At 49.3% G+C, this 15,242-nt stretch overlaps 1 protein-coding gene across 3 annotated transcripts in view; it reads right to left on the reverse strand.

Annotated features, from left to right (window-relative positions):
- Window positions 1–8,269: 8,269 nt before the first annotated feature.
- The window catches only part of CABLES1 (Cdk5 and Abl enzyme substrate 1), a 126,841-nt gene continuing 119,868 nt past the window's right edge, over window positions 8,270–15,242 (reverse strand). For all 3 annotated transcript variants that reach the window (XM_039463716.2, XM_010335507.3, XM_010335510.3), the window contains 3 exons: window positions 15,133–15,239; window positions 13,219–13,426; window positions 8,270–9,682 (listed from right to left, as the gene is read on the reverse strand). In XM_039463716.2, coding sequence (XP_039319650.2) covers window positions 9,542–9,682; window positions 13,219–13,426; window positions 15,133–15,239 — 456 coding nt within the window. In that variant the 3' untranslated portion in view covers window positions 8,270–9,541. The remainder of the gene's footprint in view (window positions 9,683–13,218; window positions 13,427–15,132; window positions 15,240–15,242) is intronic.

The following is a 15,242-nucleotide window of genomic DNA, read 5'->3' on the forward strand; positions in this document are numbered from 1 at the left end:
TTTGTGTCTTGTTTTTATTTTACAAATAAAAATGAAAATTGATTTCATGGAGAAGGCAGGTGCCTTAGGGAACATGGTATCTGGCTTAAACAGTCATAGAACAGTGTGTATGCTTCATCAGGGCCTTCTAGATAAGCCTCTGAGGGGATCTACTTCCTTTTTCTGGAAGCCACAGTTTTAAAAATTAATTTATAGCAAGTAGTTCTGGCAGGGTGTGCCATCCACTCTCTCCAATGGAGAGAGAGTTTTCTTTTTGGTCATCTTTTATGATCAGCTTCTGTTCAGAGGACCCTCATAAGAGAACCCCCAAGAACTCTAAAGTCCCAGCAGGGCCACAGCAGCTGGTGGGACGGGTCTGGGCTGATGGGAAGTGCCCATTAGGCTGCTTCAAGGCCAGGGTCATTGTAGGCAAACTTTTTTCCTTTCCTTTTTTTTTTTTTTTTTTTTTTGAGAGCCTTGTGATCTTTCTGCCTATTCCTATCCATTCTTGGTGCTTTCTGGGGATGATTCCTCCTGCTTGTTTCCAGAATGTTTTAGGGGTATAGACAACCCCAGATTGCCTGTACTTGGTGAGATACCGTTTCCTGCTTTGCCAACTGGGTGTATTGGCCAAAGCCACAACAGGAACATGATGGCTTGTGCACTGGGGGAAATTGAAGTGAGTTCAGCGAAGGAACTATCCAAGAAGGGGTGGTGAGATCCCAGGACTAGCAGTGCTCCTCGGTTGGGGTGGAGGCTGGGCTGTGAACATACACCCTGTTCCCATTCTCCTCCTGCTTCCTGATTTCTGGTCAGTGTCTCTCTTTCCAGAACCTAACCAGAAGCTGGAGGGCAAGGAAACCTGGCTGCTGGGGTCTGCAGAGTCAGCCTCGAGTGAGAGGCTAATGTAGTTGGACATGTAACCCCACCCAAATTTCATGTTGAAAAGTAATTCCTAGGCCTGGCACAGTGGCTCACACTTTGAGAGGCTTAGGCAGACGGATCACAAGGTCAGGAGTTCAAGACCAGCCTGGCCAATATGGTGAAACCCCATTTCTACTAAGAATACAGGAATTAGCCAGGCGTAGTGGTGGGCACCTGTAGTCCCAGCTACTCGGGAGACTGAGGCAGGAGAATCACTTGAACCCGGGAGGCGGAGGTTGCAGTGAGCCAAGATTGCACCACTGCACTTCAGGCTGGGTGACACAGCGAGACTCCGTCTCAAAAAAAAAGAAAAAAAAGTAATTCCCAGTGTCAGAGGTGGGGGCTGGTGGGAGGTGTTTGGGTCATGGGTCGGGGGGATCCCTCATGAATGGCTTGGTGCTGATCCTCAAGCTAATGAATCCTCACAAGATCTGGTTGTTTAAAAGTGTAGGCTGGGTGCAGTGGCTCACACGTAATCCCAGCATTTTGGGAGGCTGAGATGGGAGGATCGCTTGAGCCCCTGAGTTTCAAACCAGCTGAGCAACATGGTGAAACCCCATCTCTACGAAAAATACAAAAATTAGCTGGGTTTGGTGGGATGCACCTGTGGTCCCACCCTATTTAGGAGGCTGAGGTGGGAGAATCAATTGAGCCTTCAGCAAGCCATGATTGTACTCCTGCATTCTACCTGGGCAATAGAGTGAGACCCTGTCTCAAAATAAAAAATAAAGTGTGGCACCTTCCCAGCCATCTTGCTCCTGCTTTTGCTGTGTAGCGTGCCTGTTCCTGCTTTGCCTTCTGCCATGAATAAATGCTCCCTGAGGCCTCTCCAGAAGCTGAGCAGAAGCTGGCACCTGCAGAACCCTTAGCCAGTTAAGCCTCTTTTCTTTGTAAATCACCCAGTGTCAAGCATTTCTTTATAGCAATGCAAGGATGGCCTAACACAGATGCTGAGCAGAAAGCTGATTCAGAGTCACAGAGAACAATCCACTCAGTGGAGTAATTTGTTTGTGATGGCTTATTTAACTCAGCTAGCGTTTATTTGGTGAATTCTGTGTACCAGGCACTGTGATAGTGTTAGGCGTATTGCTCGTGGAAAGAGACCACCAGGCAGGCTCAGTGTAAGCAACATGGCTGTTTATTCGCCCAGGTGTGGGAAGGCTGAGTCCTAAAATAGAGTTAGCAGAGGGTGGTGGGATAGGAGTTGGTTTTATAGGTTGGGGCAAGTGGTCAGTTAAAGGTGGTAACCTATTTTAGGGAGGGGAAGGGTGTCACTGGATGCATGGTCACAAGGGTAGAGGTGGGTAATCTATCTGGGAGTGGGGAAGGGTGTCACAGGATGCATGATCACAAGGGTAGGGGTCATCTATGACAAACAGGCATGATCATAAGGGTGGGGGAGGTTGCAAGCAGAGGGAGGGTACAGTAAATTACATAGTTAAGGGCTAATTTGAGTTTGTTTAAGGGTTAAATGAGAAACCCAATGTCCAGGGGGAGAATTCTGCAAGGCTGAGCAGGAACAATGGTTGCAGGTTGTAGGGGGAGAGCAATTAGTTGAGGCAGGAACAGGTTGTTTCACTTCTTTCTGTGGCCACCTGGTTACTTGTGGTTGCTTCAGGCTTTCTGGCTCCTGGAGACCATCCAGAGGTGTATGCGTGGGTCACCAAGGCTATAATGGCCAGGCTTGGACTTGGAGGCCTGACAGAGAGGTGCTCAGGTTCACAGTGGTAGAATCCAGTCCTGCCCTGCTGAAGCCTTTGGTCTAGAGCAGCAGTTAAGGGCTGTGGAGTGCCTCTCAGCGCACCTGACACATCTGATGAGGGCCTGTGCTCTGCAAATGGCGGTGAATTGAAGTCTGTCTGTGGCATTTGGGGGCTGAGACTTGACGAGTCTCAGACGGCTCATAATCCCTGAGCCATTCTTTGTGTGATATGGCCATCCTTGCCAGCTGACCACCTTCCCAAGGTATGCTTGGCTTAGCCTTAGAGCAAAACAAATTTGCATTTCCTAGTCACACACTGATCAGATGGACAGCAGCCAAGGAACATGCAGAGCTGTAGGGCAAGGAGAATTTGTCTTAATTATAACACATGGTGGAAAATCCATTCATGCACCACAAGACACTGGCTGGTGAACCAGTGCACCACAAGACACTGGCTCCTTCAAATGTGGAGGCCACTCAGACCCGAGAAGATGATGCTATGGATTCAGTAGCTCCAGATTCCTTCTCTGGAGAGGAAACGGCTGGGAGTGACTGGGAAAGACAGGGAGAAGGCCCCGTCTAACTGAAGAGACCCCCTCTAACCCGAGGTCGTCTCTCCAGCATCCGGCTCAGCCTGGCTTTGTCCCTCCACCATTTTAGTGGCTCTGTTTTGTTCCAAGTGTGAGGCAGGACAGGTGCTTGGGCTTTGGAATTAGACAGAACGAGGTCTGAATCTTGCTTTTGTCACTTCATAATCATGTGTCATTGGGCACCTTATGTGATGTTTGAGAGCCCTAGGTACCTCATCGGTGAAATGGGGTCCATACTAATTCGAGTTTGTTTAAGGGTTAAATGAGGTGCTTTAAGTGCCCAGCACAGGGCTGGTCCATGATATCTGCTTGGTGAATATCGAGTCTTCCCAAGCATTAGCCCCTTGTTGAAGACCGTGTCCAAGGCTTCATCTGCCTATCACAGTTCACGTCTCTGATTTCTCGCCAGCCTGTTCTGGTGCCCTGGTAAGGAGTCCCTGATTTCATTCCCACCCAGCTTCTTGCCAAGCACCTAACTTGTCAGTTCTCGTTTCTTGGTCTTCACTTTTGGGACCAAACAATTGCTCCATCTTGGCCCACTTTGCCGTTTGTGTGCCAGGCTGATTTCTGAGCACTGATTTCCAACCCTGCTTGGCCTTGGCCATCCCAGGACCATCGAGGGAAGCTGTCTCTCCCCTGGAGCTTCTCTTTCAGTATTCCACGTTGAGGCTGCTCTGGAGAACAGCATCACCACACCTGGTGAGGGTCCCTTCCACCCGCCCCCAGCGGTTCTGCCCGACATCAGGAAGCCCACAGAACCCAGTAGAAGACATATTTAACAAGCGCTAGGCAGACCTCAATGAATGTCAGTCCAAGCAAACTGGAGTCTACCCATTTGTGATGTCCTCAAGGTCACAACCCTACAGTCCCCAACTCCAATAGACAATTGTGCTGCAGTGCTGTCGGGAGCCCTAAGTCTCCACCATCCCAACCCTCTATCTGTGGCCCCTGGGAACCTGGGATCCAGGCCTCATCTGAGCAGTGACCTTAACACGCGGCTGCTGTGATGCGCTGTAAGGCAGCTCTGTACTTGGGACTAATGTGTTAGCTGCTGCTTAGTGCCATTTACATCTTTTTGGCCTTGTGCATCCAAAACAATTGTTAGATGAGGCGGCTAGGTGAACACATGTCAAAACAACCTCAGAAGCTGGCACTATCATTTTTGGTATTAAAAAATATCTGGCCGGGCGCGGTGGCTCAAGCCTGTAATCCCAGCACTTTGGGAGGCCGAGGCGGGTGGATCACAAGGTCAAGAGATCGAGACCATCCTGGTCAACATGGTGAAACCCCGTCTCTACTAAAAATACAAAAAAGTAGCTGGGCATGGTGGCACATGCCTGTAATCCAAGCTATTCAGGAGGCTGAGGCAGGAGAATTGCCTGAACCCAGGAGGCGGAGGTTGCAGTGAGCTGAGATTGCGCCATTGCACTCCAGCCTGGGTAACAAGAGCGAAACTCTGTCTCAAAAAAAAAAAAAAAAAAAAAAAAAAAAAAATCTACGTTTTCTCTGTACCTTTCTTAGACAGTTTTATGTCCTATGCTAATACAGAGGAATGGTGCCTCTCAGACTTTAACAGGCATACAACTCACCAAGGAGGAATGGTAAGATGTAGATTCTGCATCCTTAACAAGCCTGTAGATGATGTGAATGCTGCTGATCCTTGGGCTGTGCTCTGAGTAGCAAGATGGTGGGAGGTGGCATACGAAAGCCCCAGCTTATGATGGTTTGACTTGTGCAACTGTCAACTTTATGATTGTGCAAAAGCATTCCATAGAAATATATGGAGGCCGGGGGCGGTGGCTCACGCCTATAATCCCAGCACTTTGGGAGGCCGAGGCGGGTGGATCACGAGGTCAAGAGATCGAGACCATTCTGGCCAACATGGTGAAACCCCGTCTCTACTAAAAATACAAAAAAAACTAGCTGGGCATGGTGGCGCACACCTGTAGTCCCAGCTACTTGGGAGGCTGAGGCAGGAGAATTGCTTGAACTCGGGAGGCGGAGGTTGCAGTTAGCCGAGATGGCGCCATTGCACTCCAGCCTGGGTAACAAGAGTGAAGCGAAACGCCGTCTCAAAAAAAAAAAAAGAAATGTACTTTGAATTTTGATCTTCTCCCAGGCTAGCCATGTGCTGTATGACACCCCTTGGAGATGCTAGGCTAAGTCATCTCATATGAAGCCTATTTTGTAAGAAAGTGTTGACTATCTCATGTAACTTACTGAATAATGTACAAAAGTGTTCTGAGTGCATTTGAGGTAGGAAAGGTTAAGCAGTGATGTTTAGCAGGTTAGATGTACTTTCTTTTTTTTCTGAGACAGGGTCTTGCTCCCATCACCCTGTCTGGAATGCAGTGGTGCAATTGCAGTTCACTGAAGCCTTGACCTCCTGGACTCTGGTGATTCTCCCACTTCAGCCTCCCAAGTAGCTGGGACTACAGGCGTGCACCACCATGCCCACCCCACCCCACCCTTTAAAAAAAAAAGAGACAAAGTCTTGCTCTGTTGCCCAGACTGGAGTGCAGTGGCATGATCCGAGCTCACTGCAGCCTTGAACTCCTGGGATCAAGTGATCCTCCTGCCTTAGCCTCCTGAGTCACTGGGACGACAGTGTGTATTGACGTTGTATAGATGATGTCCTGTCAGAAGTCAGGAAGTGTCTGTGTGAGGAAGCGCAGTCCTCGCGAGGCAGGTCTTCGTGGTTTCACCAGTCTTATGTTTGCAGACTTTCTGGACTATTTAGAAGTCTGAATGGCCCTTTATGAGGTGGGGACTCTGAGATAGCACCCCTTCCCATCCTGGCCTGGGTCCCTTCTGGTTGTGTGCAGGTGGCAGGAGGATCTTTCCCCTTCACTTGCCATTTTGCTGCTTTTCCAGCTTTGCATCTCAGCTCCACCTTGCAGCTGCATGAACTGGAAGCCGCTTTTTATTGATGCTCGTGTTGTTGATGTGATTCTAGATTTACACTCTTAAAGAAGTTTACTCCCTGCTCTGGCTGGCCCTCAGCACTGTGCTTACCAAACTGTGCCAACAGACCCAGGGGGGTGACATCAGGGACCTCCATCCCCAACCAAAAAAATCCCCCTTGATTTGAAAGATGTCGTTCACTGCTGAACAGGTAACACAATGAACAGGTAACAAAACCACCTGGCTCAAATGCACTTCGTTCTCCAGCCTCCCCCCGCCACCCACTTGCGCTAGCAGCGGGCAGGGAGATTCAGGTTCTCAGGAGTCCCGGGAGGCAGCCAGGGCTGGAGAGGGCAAGGGGCCCGCTGTTCCGTACTGAGCGGAAATGTCTGAGCGAGAGATAAAGAACCCAGCAGCCAGAGCATTTAACAGTTTTATTTGCTGTTGGGGAATGAAGGGAACAGGAAGGAATGACAAGGAGGGGAAGGAAGCTCCCGGCTCCCGTCAGGAAGGTAGGGCATGTGTTACAGTGGCTTGCGTGAAGCGGCTGCCTCAAGCAGAGTCTGCGGCTGATGACAAGAGAAACCCTGGCAGGGAAATCTATGATCAGAACAACAGAAAGCCAAGGAAAACAAAACGCATTTTCATTTGGTATGGATTTCCTGTTTAACAGAGGTTTTATTGGGGGGAAGAAAGGAAAAGTGTTGACTTCTAAGTGTCATTGGGCTGGCCCGGGCTCAGACCCCTGGGGCGGGCACAGTGGGGACTGGGCCACACTCTTTGCTGCCTGTTTCCTCCGGAGGCAGCTGCAGCAACCTCTTTGCTTGTCTGCTTCCTGTCTCTTGCCTAACTGCTCACTAGAGGAGTCCCGGGCCCCCAGGCTGGCTCTGGGGAAACTGAGTCAGAACCAGCTAGCGTTATCCCGAGGAGTGTGGCTGGGCGGAGCTTCTCAACAGATATCGGAGTGTGGGGAGGACTGGAGAGGCCTCAGGGCAGTCCTGAGAGGGGGCAGGGCTTACCAGGGTAACACCTCAGAGTCGGTCTGCTGCATGAGCCTCTTGCTGCACAGGCTCAGGCTTCCTCCCCACTGAAGCCCAAGGCTGTGACGTGTCTGGAATGTTCTGTGTCACGGGGCGCCTCTGGCAGTGTGACTTGTGTCTCTCACCCTTCTCATCTTCCTTTGCCTCCAAAAAGCTCATGTTATGGACGTGCAAAAGGAGACCTCCCGATAAAATGCCTTCATTCTCAGCCCCAACTCCTCCCACATAAATTAAAACCAGCAAAACTGCCCATTCCACAAATCTGCAGGCCAGGATTGAGTATAAAATGAAAATGCATCTTTAAAAATGGACTGCTTTCATGGGCTCACCTCATAGATGCTAAAAACCAAACGAATCACCCCAAATCCAAGAAAATTAGCCTGATTTTATGACACAGGAAGGGACTCAGGTTTCTCCCCATGTCTGGGCTGGTGGCCCAGATCCATCGGATGTCCCCCCGCCCCCACCCCGCCCCCGGAGCTTGGCAGGAAACTCAGGGCAGATGGGCAATGGGGAGCTCTCTGGGCCATTCCAGGTACCAGAGGCCCTGCTTCTCCGAAAGGCTCTCCTGCTGCAGGCACTGACCAGAAGCTGGGTGGCTCATCAAAGATGCAAGGTGACAGAATCCCTGCGAGGAAGGCCAAGGGCATTTTGTAGTTCAGGCAATGGAGGCACCTTGAATATTTTCTTAATTTGCTTTATAAACAGCAAGTGCCCCTACATCATTTTCAATCAGCTCAAGAGACCACATTTATCATATCCTCTCCCCCTCTCCCTCCTCCCTACCCACCCCCCCCCAATCACTGTCTTACAACTGATTCCGGCCAAGGAAATTTGTTAGCAAAATATTTAGGACTAAACTCAGTGAAATCTAAGATTCTGAAGGAGCCAAGTATTCTGTTTTGGCCCTCACCAGCTGCTGCTTGAATTTCTCCATCCTGCAGGACTGTCAAGAATCTGACAGCTCTGCTAACAAAAGCTGCAGACACTAGGTTCCATCACCCTCTCTCTGGGCTGGTGTGTGAAGCTCTGAATCTGTGACCTCACTGGAATCAGTGTGTGCAAGGGAATCAGCAATGGAGGGCAAAGGTGACTGGTGAGACACACGTCTACACAAACGCATACAGGTATACAAAAAGCAACAGGAGTTTAATTCTCTTTGTACATGGCCACAGGCTCTCTTCAGTCAGGGGAACTTCAGCTGGCACCTCTCTCTTGCAGCTACGAAGTGACAGTGTGGTGACACGCCTCATACAGACCGTCCCGGTAAGCCAGGACAAGTCACCATTAAGATCCTGCACAAACAGCCCTGGGCACATGGGAATGATAAGAGCCACCACCTCCTTAGCTCAACCACAGCTCCAAACGCAGTCTGTCCCAGCTGGCAGACGCCTCAAACACCAATCATGCATCGTGCTCCTATTCTGGGTTTTTATAAAACACTTTTATATAGAGATATAGATAGCACAGTAAATGTGCTTATGATGCACTCTAACATAGAGGACAGGAAAACACACTGTGGGGCGCTGCCCCAGCCGTTCCACAGTGGAGAAAGTGCGAGGGTTAAATACACGTGGCGCGGTGGCAGACGGCAGGAAGTTACAGAGCGCCACACTCCACGCCCTTCCACGTGACTGACTCGTCCCACACTGAGAACTCGTCTTCTTTATCCCCTTGGTGGGTAGGAGCAGTAACAGAAACAAAGTCATTTTCTAACGGTGGACGATGTCACACTATCTGGTACCGAGAGAGCAATTCTTATCCAGAAATCATCTAGAAATAATTGCTGAAGGTCAGCCTGGCTCATGGCCCCAGGCTGAGGGCTGCTCTGTAAAGGGTGGGACAGGCTCTGGGGGTCTCGGGCTGATGCAGTATCTCTCAGACACCTGCACATTCACACACCCGCATGCCCCCGGAGAAAGTGCACTTCCAATGGCTGATACAAAAATAGACTGGCACACTCTTCGACACAACGAGGGTATCTTTTAGTTTTCTCCCAGCTTCTGCAGACTCTCTTCCCCCGTATGCTTAAGCCCTTCACACTCTAAGTTGGAACAGATCTGGAGAAGGCCCTGGACCACGCCTGCAAAGTCTGAATGCTGGGGAGAAAGACCGGGCTGCGGCAGCGAGGGGTTCTCACTGGTGGACAGCGGGCAGAGCCTCTGTTCTCAGCATGTGCCTCCTCTTCCCTTGCTCTGAGGAGTCCATAGCTCACGGCTCCTCTTGGCTACACCCAAGACACCCTGGAAAGTTTCTAGTACTGCTTCTCCCCAAACTATGTAGAGAGGAAGAAAAGTCTGATATTTTGAGTTCTGTTTTTTTTTTTTTTTTTCATTTCCAGTAGTAAGTGTTGCTCCAGTGAGCAGAGAAGAAATGGTCCTTGGCTTTCATCAGGGCTGGTGCTAGGAGCTCTGGACCAGACGTCTGTAGTGAGGCATGACTTCGTGCTCCGGCAAGTGGAGGGCAAACTCCAAGGCCACCAACACCGGAAATTCAAAGGCAATCAGTTCTCGCCTGTTCAGCCGGAACTTCTCTTCCAGTTTCTGCAACAAAAAGAAAGAAAATCAAAGGCGTGTTTGTTGGAAATTAAAATTCTAGTCTTTCCGCAACTGCAGCTTCTCTTCCAGCAGCCAGTGAGTGCTTAGGAGATATCCACTTTGGGCAAAGCTCTGTGGAGGAAGAAAGGGAGGCCTGGGCTGTGCTTCCTGCCTTCCGTCCTGGTTGTGAAGGAATCACACCTTTTCCAGGGACCGCCTGGAACCATACATACATCTTCTGACATCATTTAATCTTCTCAGTAATATGATATGGTTGATGCCCTGGATCTCTATTTTACAGGTGAGAAAATATGCTCCAAGAAGTCAGAAAACTTAGCCAGGGTCACATGGGCAGCAAATTGCAGCATTGAGATTCCACCCTACCTGGGACTCAAACTCTACCTGTCACAACTAAATGATTCAGGTTTAAAGGGAAGACTAAAAAGAAAGCAAACCAGTGGTGGCTCACACTGTAATCCCAGCACTTGGGGAGGCCAAGGTAGGTGGAAGGTCAGGAGTTCGAGACCAGCCTGGGCAATATGGTGAAATCCCATCTCTACTAAAAATACAAAAATTAGCCAGGCGTGGTTGTGGGCGCCTGTAATCCCAGCTCCTTGGGAGGCTGAGGCAGGAGACTCTTTTGAACCTGGGAGTTGGAGGTTGCAATGAGCCAAGATAGTGCCACTAAACTCCAGCCTGTGAAACAAAGTGAGAGGATGTCTCATAAATAAATAAAAAAAAATAAAACAAAATAAAGCAAACCACCTACAACAATAAAAACCACATGGTAAGTTCAGAAGGGAGTGCACTGATTCTATGTAGTTCAGTCCTTTCATCTTATGCACAAGGATCTAAGTCCTCGGGAAGTCCCCCACTTTCACAGTGCCACACAGCTGGTGTGTATCTAAACAGGGCTGAGCCTGGTGGCATCTTGCATATCCACCCAACTGGAGGGGCTGTTGGCACTGGAAAAGGGGAACCACCAAGGTGAGGATGGGAGAAGGGCTTCATGTTTGCTCAGGCACATTCTGCCTTGGTGCAAACCCAGCTTTTATCTTCATAAAACAAATCCCACTCACAGAGTAGATGCTGACTGCTTTCAGATTATAACTGGGATGATATCCTGAGTTAGGTTTCTTGCTACTGTAAGTGGCTGGTCAAACCCTTACTGTTACATTCTGCATCAACAGTATCAGCTTTTGCTGTGTGGTATACTGCTCAACTATGATTAAATGTGCACATTATTTATAATTTTATAAGTGTTTGTTACATCTAAAGATTCATTAGTTCTCAGTCAGGCATGGTGGCTCATGCCTATAATCTCAGCACTTTGGGAGGCTGAGGTGAAAGGATATCTTAAGGCCAGGAGTTTGAGACCAGCTTAGGCAAGACAGTGAGACCTGGTCTCTACAGAAATAAAAGAAAATTAGCCGGACACAGTGGGGCATGCCTGTAGTTCCAGCTACTTGGGAGGCAGAGGAGGGAGGATTGCTTGAGGCTGGGAGGTAGAGGCTGCAGTGAGCTATGATTGTGCCACTGCACTCCAGCCTGGGTGACAGGTGAGACCTTATCTCAAAAAAAAAAAAATTATTAGTTCAGCAGCTATCTATATACACCTACTGATTCTCACCTCAGAGTTGGTGTCCAATGGTCATTTCTAGCTTCACGTATTTACCGTATAAGCTAGATGATTTTGTACCATTTCTTAACATCTGTTAAGCACTGACCTAAAGAGTATTCTTTGTAATTGGAGAGTACCTACCTTAGTGCCCTTTCTGCTTTTTTGCCTTTGCCACTGAAGACGGCTAGACAGTGAGGCATATGGGGCATTGAATTAACCATGTCTTTTATTTTCTGTGTTCTGATGCTTTGATATCTGGGGCCTGGCTGACTCTAGAGGGTCTGCCCTTCCCAGGGTTAGCCAAATCCTCCAGTGACCCCTTTTGCTTTTCAAATGCAAACCAACCAATCCAGAGGCCACATTCCTACCATCTCCTCCACGGGCCTCACACTCAGGCCACTATCCACCTGCCCTTATCACCCCAGAGCCAGGCACCAGACAACTAGGGACAGCCCCTAGGCCCCAGAGCTCACCGAAACTATTCAAAGTAGCCAATCCCAAACCTACAAACCTTGCCTTATCCATTCCTTTCTGTGAAAACCATCATCAAGGCTCCCTCTGACTCCTGACCCATTCCAGGGCTTCCAGACACAGCCCCCACAGCACAGCATGCCCCTTGTTATGGGCTGACTGCTGTGTCCCCCCAAATTCATATGTAGATGCCCCAATCCTCCATGTGATGGTACTAGGAGGTAGGGCCTTTGGGAGTGATAAGGTCTAGATGGGCACGGAGTGAAGGGCATGGAGTGAAGGGATTCGGAACCTTAGTAGAAGAAACCAGAGGGCTTCCTTTTCATCTCTCTCTCTCTCTGCAATTAAGCATCAGCAAGAGGATGCCTGCGAGCAAGGAGAGGAACCTTACCAGGACCGAAGAAACTGGTCCCTTGATCTTGGACTTCCCAGCCTCCAAAACTATGAGAAATAAAATTGTCATTTCAGCCACCCAGCCTATGATATTTTGTTACGGCAGCACCAGCCAAGGTACTACTTCTCTTGGGAACTGTAACTAACTGTCTTCTCAATGGATCTGTCTTCTGATCACTTGGCTTTACTGTACCTCAAATTTTCTATTAACACATTTAATTCTAAAACAGGCATTCATGTAGCCTCCAAGGAGACCCATGTTTCCTTGCTTTGGAAGGGCTCTCCTTTAAAAGAAAAGAGATATAGTCCTGTCAAACTCAATGCCTTTCCCCAAAGAGGAGGCAGCCAAGGAAGGAGGAAGCCAAGGTCTTACTGAACCAACCTGTTTGATAGTAGAAGCTCTGTGGGTCACACTGCCTGTGTGGGAATCTCTTGCAGGTACAGTGACTGCTATGGCTGTGGGAATGACTGCATGTTGCACGGTGTCTGAGAATGGATTTTAAGGGCCAGACCCAGTGGCCAGTGCTGAGGATCCTTGGTCTTGTCAAAGTAGATCATCACTATGATCTAAGATGGCCTGCCTATTCACACTACGGGAAACACTTCATAGCCTTCACTTTTTTTTTTTTTTTTTTTTTTTAATAAGACAGTCTTGCTCTTGTTGCTCAGGCTGGAGGGCAATGGCATGATCTTGGCTCACTGCAACCTCCACTTCCCAGGTTTAAATGATTCTCCTGCCTCAGCCTCCCGAGTAACTGGGATTACAGGCACGCACCACCATGCCCAGCTAATTTTTTGTAATTTTAGTAGAGACAGGGCTTCACTATGTTGGCCAGGCTGGTATCGAACTCCTGACCTCAGGCGGTCCACCCACCTCGGCCTCCCAAAGTGCTGGGATTACAGGCGTGAGCCACTGCGCCGGGCCTGTAGCCTTCACTTCAATTGCTCTCTAAGGCTCAGAATCCTTCCAGTTGGGGTCACTGACCGAAACCTTCTGAGGGAGGAACCCCAGACTGGAGCATGCGCTCTTCCAGCCTCCAGGACGAAGGCCACTTACGTCAATTAAATGCTTGACTTCCTGTTTTTTGAGGTCACTTCCGATTTTGGCTGCTAACAGCACACATGCTCCAGCACACAGCTTCCGGTTCTGTTTGTTGAGCTTTCCCTTGAGGGCGAGCTTTTCAAAGTAGACGAAGGCCATGGCCACCGTGGGCTCCTCAAGGCCACAGTCCTCCTGCGCAAGCTTCCGCATCTCTCGTTTCAGGCTGGGGAAAGACAGCAGGAGGGAACAGTCTTGTGAAAACTTAAGTTTCGGCAGACCCCAAAGAAACAGACTACTCCATCTTGAATGCTTTTTCTCTTTCTCACTCCCAGAGGGTGACCTGGACTGGGATTAAGTCCCTGGGAGTGTGAAGGCTGCGTTATGCATGGGAGCAGACTTCCAGAGCTGGGCTTTGCACTCTTCTCTGTTGGTCAGGTTGTACAGAACACATTTATTTTTATTTACTTATTTATTTTTGAGATGGAGTTTTGCTCTTGTTGTCCAGGTTGGAGTGCAATGGCATGATCTCAGCTCAGTGTAACCTCCACCTCCTGGGTTCAACTGATTCTCTTGCCTCAGCCTCCTGAGTAGCTGGGATTACAGGCATGTGCCACCACGCCCAGGTAATTTTTGTGTTTTTGGTAGAGACGGGGTTTCACCATGTTGGCCAGGCTGGTCTCAAGCCCCTGACCTCAGGTGATCCACCCACGTCAGCCTCCCAAAGTGCTGAGATTCCAGGCGTGAGCCTCCATGCCCGGCCCCATGTTTACTTTTAGTCTTGCTCCGGACCCAGCAGTTATATGCTACCACCATCACTACTTCCAGGATGACAACACACAGGTGCAGCAGACCAGGTGGGGAGAGTGACAGGCCAGGGCTCTAACGACCACCACACAGGACACACAGGACCCCACTGACCACAAGGGGATGTCCAAGAGTCTCTCTAGAAACCTAGAGTAGAGCTGTCCAGTGTTAAAGAGGCACAATATCTTGGCCAGCCGATTAAAGACGTAAATTAGGTACTTGGTCTAAACTCTGCCAAATACCTGCTAGGTTCATTAGCCAGAGCAGAAAAACAGGCTAAGAGCGTAATAATCCATGTCCTTAGAGAGGCTGCCCAGCAAATGGACAGATGTGAATATTTTGTTATTCTCAATTTTAAAAAATTCTTTGGCTTGGAACATGCCAGAATCAAATCAGGATGAGGATACACACTCATGTAAATGTTGGCACCTATTCCAACACCATGTTGATGTGCAGTGTAGCTTCCATTACTACACACACACATACACGCACGCACACACACACACAGCCCTAGACTTTTGCCAGCATGAGCATGGCATACAGACACCACAACACAAGCCCAGTAGAGCCAGTTGTCTGGACTATGTAGCTGGGGGATGTGGGGCACCACAAAGTCAATTGTAGCAGAGCGGCAGGGGAGACGTAGCCTGACTCCACTCTGCCTGCTTTGGTGATGGCTTAAAGATAGGGCTTGGCTGTCACCTCTGGACGCATGACTGTGGGTAGACTTATCTCATCCCCTATAGTGCCGGCTCTTTCTCTTCAGCTTTGCCTACACTTCAGAAAGCAGAGACCTGAATGTTGCCCATTCTCTCCGAGTTTTCCGTAACATAAATCTGATGACCTAGCGAGCTGCAGAGAACATGACAATTCTTTCACCGAAGGAACCTCCCCTCATCCGCATCAACCAGGAGTCAAGAGCTGTGCCTCGTGTCCTGCTGTCCTCGTTTCTCCTACCACACCATGGCACCGGAGAGCCAGCATCCAAGAGTCTCCTTTTGCTGAATGTGACAATGACTCCATCACTGGAACCACGGGAAGGACGACTGGACAGATGACAAGCTTACTGTGTGCGGAAAGAGGGGTTTGGAGGGAAAGGGCGAGGGCAAGTCGAGCCTCCCATACCTCCTAATTTTGCTGAGTGTCAGTTTAATGTGAGGAAACTTCTCCTTGAAGGTCTCATTCATGTCCTTCTTGAGATCAGAGGGCTTCACATAGTCAATCACTGTTGTCTG

The sequence above is a fragment of the Saimiri boliviensis genome, chromosome 13 (genome assembly GCF_048565385.1).
Source record: "Saimiri boliviensis isolate mSaiBol1 chromosome 13, mSaiBol1.pri, whole genome shotgun sequence".
Lineage (NCBI taxonomy): Eukaryota > Metazoa > Chordata > Mammalia > Primates > Cebidae > Saimiri > Saimiri boliviensis.